At 49.5% G+C, this 9,599-nt stretch overlaps 1 protein-coding gene across 5 annotated transcripts in view; it reads left to right on the top strand.

Annotated features, from left to right (window-relative positions):
- MIDEAS (mitotic deacetylase associated SANT domain protein) overlaps positions 1-9,599 on the top strand; it is a 68,452-nt gene that overhangs the window by 45,369 nt on the left and 13,484 nt on the right. For all 5 annotated transcript variants that reach the window (XM_027972005.2, XM_027972001.2, XM_027972002.3 and 2 more), the window contains exons 2-4: positions 1,171-2,868; positions 4,055-4,351; positions 9,181-9,526. In XM_027972005.2, coding sequence (XP_027827806.1) covers positions 1,411-2,868; positions 4,055-4,351; positions 9,181-9,526 — 2,101 coding nt within the window. In that variant the 5' untranslated portion in view covers positions 1,171-1,410. The remainder of the gene's footprint in view (positions 1-1,170; positions 2,869-4,054; positions 4,352-9,180; positions 9,527-9,599) is intronic.

Below are 9,599 nucleotides of genomic sequence, written 5' to 3'. Positions count from 1 at the left end.
CTGCCACGGGTGTACATGTGTTCCCCATCCTGAACCCCCCCCTTCACCTCCCTCCCCATACCATCCCTCTAGGTCATCCCAGTGCACCGGCCCCAAGCATCCTGTATCATGCATTGATCCTGGGCTGGCGATTTGTTTCATATAGAATATTATACATGTTTCAATGCTGTTGTTGCTTTTAAATCAAGCTACAAAGCAAACATAGGAACACTGGGAGCATGTTGGTCATGCCTTGTCAGGGAGAAGCCTTCAGGACTTGTGTTCTAGAAATCCACCTCCCCTCAGTATCACAGCTATGCTGTTCTTTGCTCAAGATGCCAGGAGCTGTTTGGCAGTGGAAGAGGGTGGGTGGGGACTGACCAGCTACTGGGCTGCATCCTGTCTCCTGCCAGCCCAGGTTGCCAAACAGGTTCCCTGCTCCTTTGGGGAAGACTGTGGCTGCCACAGTCCCACCCAGCAGCTCCTCCCAGGGGTGGGGTTAGGACTGCACACACACCCTTCTGGGGCCTCACCTATATGCATGCAGGGACGGCAGTGTAGCCTTGGGCCTCAACTCTGCAAGGGCCTGGTGGGGCTCCCGACCCTGTAGCTGCACAGTTGGAAGTGACTCCTGTTTTCTCCATTTCCTGTCTGAGATGTGCGTGGAGTGTCAGAGGAGGCACTGGCTGAAAAAAACACTCCCGCTGGCTCTGTTGGGGAGGCCATTGTCTGGACCGAGATGTGAGAGGACCTGCTTGGCTGCCCAGTGGGCTGAGGCCTGGCTTCAGAGGAGAAGGGAACCCCATATGGCCTTTGTCACCCCTGATCCCAGCTTGACTGCAGGGGCTCGGCTGGGTCTCAGCCCCAGCTTGCCCCCTTGGCAGGTGCCTTTGTGCCAAGTTTGGAGGTTACACAACCAAATGAGCCGTCTTGAACACTAACCAGTAGGGTGAGGTGGTGGGACTAGGGGAGAGTCCCAGAGCACCCTGGGAGATGTTGCTGCCTCCTGGTAGCTCTCCCAAGGCCCTGGCTGCTGCCTTGCCATGGTCAGTCTGTGGCCTTGAGCTTGTCCCCAGGAGGCAGTGGAGCTGCAGGACCCTCAAGGCCCTCCCCTCACACGCATACTGACCTCTGGGGGCATCCTTGGGAGGCTGCGGCTGACACTGTTGCTGTTCTTCTTTCTGTCTGCAGGCTCCAGGGCCCTGCGGAGCATCATGACCCGGGGCAAGTAGAGGAGCCCGAGAGCCTCTCGGCAGAAAGGAAGGAGGAGCCCGCCGTTCTTTCTCCTTGTGCCTGACCGCATCATCCAGCATTTCCGCTGGTCCTCCCTCTGGCTGCTGGATTAGGGCCGGGCTTCCAGCAGGACCATCCCCCAGGGGATGGGCGACTGGTGAAGTAGGTCTCACTGCCGGGGCCCCTGCTGGCCACACCATGAACCTCCAGGCCCAGCCCAAGTCTCAGAACAAGCGGAAGCGTTGCCTCTTTGGGGACCAAGAACCAGCTCCCAAGGAGCAGCCTCAGCCCCTGCAAGCCCCCCAGCAGCCCCCGGCCCCTCCGCAGTCCAGAGTGAAGGAGGAGCCTTACTTTGCTCACGAGGGTCCAGCAGGGGCTGCTCCCCACTCCCAGCCGGTGGAACTGCCCCCTTCCAACAGCCTGGCCCTACTCAACTCTGTGGTGTACGGGTCTGAGCGGACCATGCTGTCCCAGCAGGTGGGCTCGGTCAAGTGGCCCAACTCCGTGATGGCTCCAGGGCGGGGCCCGGAGCGGGGAAGGGGCGGGGGTGTCAGCGACAGTGGCTGGCAGCAGCAGCCGGGCCAGCCTCCACCCCACTCGACGTGGAACCGCCACAGCCTGCCCCTCTACAGCGGACCCAAGGGGAGCTCTCATCCTGGCATGGGGGTCTCTACCTACTACAACCACCCAGAGCCTCTGAAGCGAGAGAAGGGAGGGGGGCCGCAACTGGACCACTACGGAAACGCTGTGCGGCCCATGGTGCCGCCCAAGGTGCAGCTGGAGGTGGGGCGGCCTCAGGCGCCCCTTAACTCTTTCCACGTGGCCAAGAAGCCCCCAAACCAGACGCTGCCCCTGGAGTCCTTCCATTTGGCGTTTGGCCACCAGGTGAACCGGCAGGTCTTCCAGCAGGGCCCACCGCCCCCCAACCCCGTCGCGGCCTTCCCGCCCCAGAAGCAGCAGCCACCGCAGCAGCAGCAGCAGCAGCAGCAGGCGGCCCTGCCCCAGATGCAGCTCTTTGAGAACTTCTACTCCATGCAGCAGCCACCACCCTCTCAGCAGCCCCAGGACTTTGGCCTGCAGCCGGCCGGGCCACTGGGGCAGTCCCACCTGGCCCACCACAGCATGGCACCCTACTCCTTCCCCCCCAACCCTGACATGAACCCAGAACTGCGCAAGGCCCTCCTGCAGGAGTCGGCCCCGCAGCCTGTGCTACCTCAGGCCCAGATCGCCTTCCCCCGCCGTTCCCGCCGCCTCTCTAAGGAGGGCGTCTTGCCTTCCACCGCCCTGGATGGGGCCGGCACCCAGCCCGGGCAGGAGCCTGCCAGCAACCTGTTCCTACATCACTGGGCACCACAGCAGCCACCACCCGGCCCGCTGGGGCAGCCCCATCCCGAAGCTCTGGGGTTCCCACTGGAGCTGAGGGAGTCGCAGTTGCTGTCCGACGGGGAGAGACTGGCACCCAATGGTCGGGAGCGGGAGGCTCCCGCCATGGGTGGTGAGGAGGGCATGCGGGCAGTGGGCACAGGGGACTGTGGGCAGGTGCTACGGAGTGGGGTGATCCAGAGCACCCGACGGAGGCGCCGGGCATCCCAGGAGGCCAATTTGCTGACCCTGGCCCAGAAGGCAGTGGAGCTGGCCTCGCTGCAGAACACAAAGGTGAGTGGCTGGGGCTGGGGGCAGACCCGGCAGAGGGCAAGGTGAGCCGTGTCTAGAGCCAGGGAAGAGCAAGGGACTCCAGGTCCACAAGGGCAGTTTTCTCCCTTCATTGAAGGAAATGAAAGAACCCATCTATTTCAGAGAGTTTTGAACTTCCCGCAAAAGTTCACCTATGGATATGTAGGTGTATCCACACCTGACGGGAAGACGGGTTTTATTCACGTGCAGGCTTGCAGGCAGGGCAATGCAGTGCCCCTTGCGGTGGGTTTCCTTCTTCATTTGGGTCTTGCAGGGTTGGAAGTAGGGGGAGGTGAAACCATTTCCAGATCCAGTATGCTAAAAGACAAGAATGTGGTCATGGTTACACAGGGGGTTATACTTGTCAAACTGCATCAAACTATAATTAAAAATAGGTGCAATTTGTTGCATGTTAATTATCTTGCAAGAAAGTTGATTTGAAAGAAAGACAGTCTAAACAGGGAAGAAGAATGAATAGAATTTGAGCACCTGTGTTGTACTTGGAGTTTCTTATCCCTGATCACCAGTAGTTTCTCATCAAACCTTATTGGAGGAATCCTGGGATGCTGGCATTTACCCCATTTTATTGCTAAAGAAACTAAAGCCCAGCTGGGATTTCCCAGGGTCATAAAGGTACGATAGAAGCTAGAATCTGACTCCAAAGCCAGTGTTTGCCCCTTCTTTCACAAGAGATCTCAATCCGCAAAATCTGTATAGCCAGACCTTTGTATAGGAGGCTGTAGAATTGACTTCAGCCAGCTGTCAGTGGGGAGATAGAGAACGAAGACCACCCTTACTTTGCCACAGGTTCCTTGCTTACTTTATTTTGCAGAGATGTGTTTTGAGTATGTAGATGCTATTTCACATGCCACTCACTGTCTAGGCCAAACAAAATATGTCTGTGAGCCATTTGTGGCCTGAGATGGCCATCTGGGGACTCATGCTTCAGGTCAAGATGGGAGAACCTGGCAAAAGGGAGGTTATGGAGAATATTTGGGAATATGGTGGGGGAAAGGTGGTCAGGGAAGGGCCACGTTGCCATGGACCATTGGGAACCATCCTAGGTGTTTGAGCCTGAGTCCTATGGGACTAGGGGTCCCGGACCAGCAGATCAGGACTTACCTGCTAACCATCTGCGTTTTCATTTCCTCTCGGTTCCCTTCTCCAGGATGCCAATGGCTCTGAGGAGAAGAGGAAAAGTGTGTTGGCTTCAACTACCAAGTGTGGGGTGGAGTTTTCTGAGCCTTCCTTAGCCAAGCGAGCACGAGAGGACAGCGGGATGGTGCCCCTCATCATCCCAGTGTCTGTGCCTGTGCGAGCAGTGGACCCAACTGAGGCAGCCCAAGCTGGAGGTGTTGATGAGGATGGAAAGGGTCCCGAGCAGAACCCCGCTGAGCACAAGCCGTCAGTCATTGTCACCCGCCGGCGGTCCACCCGTATCCCTGGGACTGATGCCCCAGCTCAGGTATGAGAGGCGCCCCGTGCAAACAGCGCCGTACCTTGAGTGCTCCTGGTGCCTTAGTAGTGACATTATATGGGAAAAAGCAGACTGTGGCAGTATAGGAGGGATTCAAGCCCCCGTGGGGATATTATTTATATTTTCTGAACGGAACTGTTGGAAAAATGGCACTTACAGAGGACAAAGAAACACTTTTATACTTGAAACGTGGACTGTTAGGAAAATCCAGGGTGTGTGAGTCTCTCTTATTTTAGGTCAACAAATTTCGATTGGGCCTCTTATATGGGTCAGGCCCTGTGCTGAGCGCTGGGACCTAGAAATGTTTACTTGTTCTCTCAGTACAAACGTGTGTGTTGCAACCTCCCGCCCGCTAAGATTGAGGTTTTGTCTGTTTCTTAGTTCTGTCAGTATTTGTTTTATGCATTTTGATGCAGTGTTTGTTGCATGCTCATTTAGAATTGGCATAGAAACTATCATGAAATGTTTTATCTTTAGTAGTTTTTTTGCCTTTTGAAGTTTGCTTTGTCAGGCACTTCACTTTCTTTTGGTTAGTGTGGGTGGGAGGATGGGATCTGTACTTTTTTCTATCTTTTTACTGTCGGCCTTTCCATATCATTCTACTTAAGGTGTATCTTTCAAGTGGCATGTAATTAAGATTTGTTATTATCTGTTCTGACAATCTTTGCCTTTTTGTTAGAGCATTGATATGGTTTACATTTAATGTAATTACTGCTAAACTTCGGTTTAAATCTGCCAGGTACCTTTTCTTTCTCCAGCATTCCCCCCTCCCCCACCACCCCTGCCTCTTTTTTGTTTTCCTTTGGATTGAGTTTGTTATTCCATTTCCCCTCTTTATTAATTTATTAGTTATATACTTGATGTATTACTCCTTTAGTGATTACCGTTAGGAGCCTTTTTTTAACCTGGAGTTCTATGAGAGAACTAAGCCCTACAGAAAGGGATTTGAGTGACCATTTTCTCAATTATCTGGAGGATATTACATAGCTAGTACCATTCTAGATGCATTGGAGAGAGGTTCACTTATTACACAGTGAATGCCTTATGACATTAGAGCTTAATTCTTTGTTTCCTAGAGAATGCATTCTTGGCTTATTGAAATCTAATGTAAGTTAGTGCTTTACCTCTTCTTGGAGAATGCAGAGTTCTTATAATCCTTTTAACTCCATTTTCCCCTAATCCCTAACTCGTAGAATTATTGACATGAATTTTCATTTCTGTATATATTTTAACATTATCAGGACATTATAACATTACTGTTTTGTTCAGTTGTTTATTTTAGATTTATTCATATATGTAGATTGTTTTGTTGTTTTTTTATTTCTTGTATCTCCAAGTTTCCATCTCAGATCATTTATATGCTGTTCGAAGAACATCCCTTAGTATTTCCTTTAGTGTGAGTCTGTTAGTAATAAATCTTACTAGTCTTTGATTTTCTGAAAATGTTTTTATTTCATGTTCATTTTTTAAAAATAACTTTGCTGGGTAGAGAAGTCTGTGTTGGTAGGTTTTTGGTGTGTTTTTTTTGTTTTTTTTTTGGCATTTTAGAGATGTCATTCCATTGTTTTCAGGCTTCTATTATAGTTACAGTATTGAGAAGTCATTATAACCCTTATTGTTGCTCCTTTGAATGTAAAGTATATTTTTATCCCTGTTGCTTTAAGATTTTTTTTTTGGTCATTGGTTTTCAGCAGTTTTGCTGTAATACCTAAATATTATTCTCTTTGTATTTATCCTGTTTAGAGTGCTTCTTGAATATTTCTTCTGCTCCATTTTCTGTCTCCTCTCCTATGGGACTTCAGTTACATATTTTGTTAGAATTTTTCATTGTATCCCATATTTTGTCTGTCATTCAGTTTCCTGTAATTTTTTTTCCTTAGTCTGACCTATGTTTCAGTCCACCCGTTCTCTCTTTAGATCTGGATAATATGTTGTTAAGCCCATTCATTATACTCTTGTTTTCAGTTATTTTTCAGTTATTGAATTTTCATTTGGTTCATTTTTAGAGCTTTTAGTTCTTTGATGAGACTCTCAACCATGCCTTTTAGTCTGTTGCATAACTTACGCATGTATTTCTTTTCTCCTCTTTTTTTTGGGGGGGGGGAGGTGCACTTCGTGGCTTGTGGGATCTTAGTTCCTTGACCAGAGATTGACCTGGGCCCCAACAGTGAAAGCACTGAGTCCTAGCCACTGAACCACCAGGGAATTCCCAAGCATAGTTTTTGTAAAGTTTATATCTGATAGCTCCATTAATGAGATCCCTGTGGATCTGTGTCTATTATCTACTATTTCTTATTTTTAAATCCCGTCTTGCTCTCTTGTATATCTGGTTATTTTTAATTGAATGTCAGACATTATATATGAAAAGTTGTTGAGATAGTTAAAGACTCTGGATGATGTTCTCCTCTCCTGGAGAGGATCTGTCTTTGCATCTGACAGGTAGCGAAGAGCACAAGCAATCTTGGATTACTTTAACATAATCAGATAATTTGAAGCTAGGCATTATTCCATTTGAGAACTAGTCTATTTCTGATTCGCTTTTATTCCAAGGATATTGCCCTTTGGAGTCCCAAGCTGAAAGCCTACAGGTTTACCAAGTTCTCCTTCTTTGGCAAGCTCTAAACTCGTTTTTATTCTGATGGATCCTTGAATTTATTAAAAGCTCTGCTCAGTTTTTCAGCCTCTAAGTTGTCTCTTCCATAACAGCATCTATCTCTCGGGAAAACACAATTCCAAATGCTGGACTCACCATTTTCGCTTTCCTCTTTTCCCTGGACCTTGACACTTTAATTCTTTGCCAATTCCTTCGCTCTCTTGATACCCACAGAAATGTGGCTTTGTACTGAATCTGGATTTTTTAGTCATTCTCAGCTGGAGAGTTGGCCTGCATGCCTAGTGTCTGTAACACAAAAGAGAGCTCCAAGATTTTCATGAGCAGCATAGTCTCTGCTCTCTGGAATCTTGTTCTCTGGTTAGGGGAAAGCTTGTGGTGGAGGCTGGAGGCCTGCGCAGCTTGTCCTGAGGATGGCAGGACAGAGCCTAAGCAACTACACTGTTCAACATGCCCATTTTGTAGAAAAGGAAATGGGTCCCAAAAAGGCCAGGGGCTTACCTAAGATCGTACAGCCAAGTAGTGGCAGGGTTAGCCCTGGAATTTGGATCTCTTATATCCTGCCTGAGGACTCTCTCTACACCAGGCTTTTGGGGAGGTCTCTCTGTCTGTCTCTCTTTATCTTTGTGTTATGGACATTTTGGGTCATGTGCAAAAATTAGAGTGGTATAATGAATCCTAATATCTACCCATCACCCTCTTCTACATTTTTCAAAATGCAACCAGTCTTCTTTCATTTGTACTTCCACTTCTTCCTGCCACTGGAATTCTTTTTTTTTAAGGAAATCCCAAACATCACATTATTCTAACCATAAATACTTTGTTTTTGTATCTGAAGTACATCATATTATACATAAGAATTCTTTCATTTTGTTTCTTTCTTCCCTTCCTTCCACAATATCATTATCACACTGAAAAAATCAATATGAAAAATGCAGTCAGATAATTAATAGAATAGTTTAAATCCATTTTCCTTATAAAATCACAAAACATTACTGCTAAATGAGTTTTTGTTGGATTTCTTGTCTAGCAAGTTTGGGGGCTTTGGGCTCTACTGCATTTTTTTTTCTTTCTGTGCAATCATATTGTGCCCCTAAGTAGGGGGGAAAGGAACAGTGTCATTTCTTCCTAGTCTGTGGAACAGCAGAGAGGGTGCAAATGGCTGAAAAACAAGGCCAAGACCTCATGAGGAGTCAGGGCCCTCCGATGGAAGGGGCAGAAAGCCTGTGGTTCCTGGGCCCACTTAGTCAGTGTGGCCAGTCTCACCTGTGCACCCAGGGAGGTGATTGAGGTCACTTGCTCACTCCTGTCGGACTTCATTCTCTCTTGAGAGGGTAGGGATGCAGGGAAGAGAGGCCTGTATTCTTGTACATCCCTGCCCTCTATTCTGTGTGGAGGCCCACGAGGGATACCAAACAGGCAGAAGTGTAAGCCAGGAGGGCTAACTTTTGACAGCACAAGTAGGCTAGCCTGTGATTGTAGGACTAAGACTATGAGAATCAAAGTTCTTCAAGGACAGGGCTCTCCTGTTTACTATGTGGGCACATGCCCAGCTTGGGTCTTGGCACATGATACAGGCCTCCATCTAATGTAGAGCTTGGGGTTTAAGTAGTGATAGCAGCCAGTACTGATTAGCTACTATGTACCAGGTGCTGTTCTCAGTGATCCCGGTGTATTGGTTCATTTAGTCCTCTTAGCGGTAGGTATTTGTTATCCCCATGTTAAAAACAAGAATGCACAGAGTTAAGTAACTTTAAGCGGTAAGGAAAGGAAGTAGCTCCCAGTTCAAGTGATCCAGTCTCAGTGCCTGGGCCCTTAACCACAGTAGTTCCCTGCCCTGTAGCATACTTCACGACAGGTGTTGGCAACTGTGGCCTATGCGCTAAATCCAGCCCTAAGACTGGTTTTTACGCTTTTCAAAGGATTATTTAAAAAGAGCAGGGGTAGGGGTGGGGTCGGGAGAAGACTGAAGACTGTGCATCGACGAATGTGTGTATGTGGCCCACAAAGCCTAAAGTATTTACTATTTAGCCCTTGACAGACAGCGTGCTGACCCCTGCTCCCTGTCTCTGGCTTGCCTTGCCCACCCACGAAGGTGTGGTAGGCAGACTGAGTTCCGGAGGTGAGACTGGCAAGCAGTGGTCAAGACGTCAGTGTTCCCAGGATGCGGGACGCTGAGCCATCTTGGTTCTGTTTTCTTCTCCAGCCTGAGGACATGAACGTTAAGTTGGAGGGGGAGCCTTCAGTGAGGAAACCAAAGCAGCGGCCAAGACCTGAGCCTCTGATCATCCCCACCAAGGCGGGCACTTTCATCGCCCCTCCCGTCTACTCCAACATCACCCCCTACCAGAGCCACCTGCGCTCTCCTGTCCGCCTCGCCGACCACCCGTCCGAGCGGAGCTTTGAGCTGCCCCCCTACACACCACCCCCCATCCTCAGCCCCGTGCGGGAAGGCTCTGGACTCTATTTCAATGCCATCATGTCGACCAGCAGCATCCCAGCCCCTCCTCCCATCACGCCAAAGAGTGCCCATCGCACCCTGCTCCGGTCTAGTGAGTGACACCCCGCCAACCCCACCCCTGGGAGCTGTCGGGGGAAGGCAGTGTGGAGGGGAGGAGGGCAGTG

This window comes from Ovis aries, chromosome 7 (assembly GCF_016772045.2).
Source record: "Ovis aries strain OAR_USU_Benz2616 breed Rambouillet chromosome 7, ARS-UI_Ramb_v3.0, whole genome shotgun sequence".
Taxonomy (NCBI): Eukaryota; Metazoa; Chordata; class Mammalia; order Artiodactyla; family Bovidae; genus Ovis; species Ovis aries.
The sequence above is the reverse complement of the archived record's forward strand: the minus strand, read 5'-3'. Positions and strand labels throughout refer to the sequence as shown.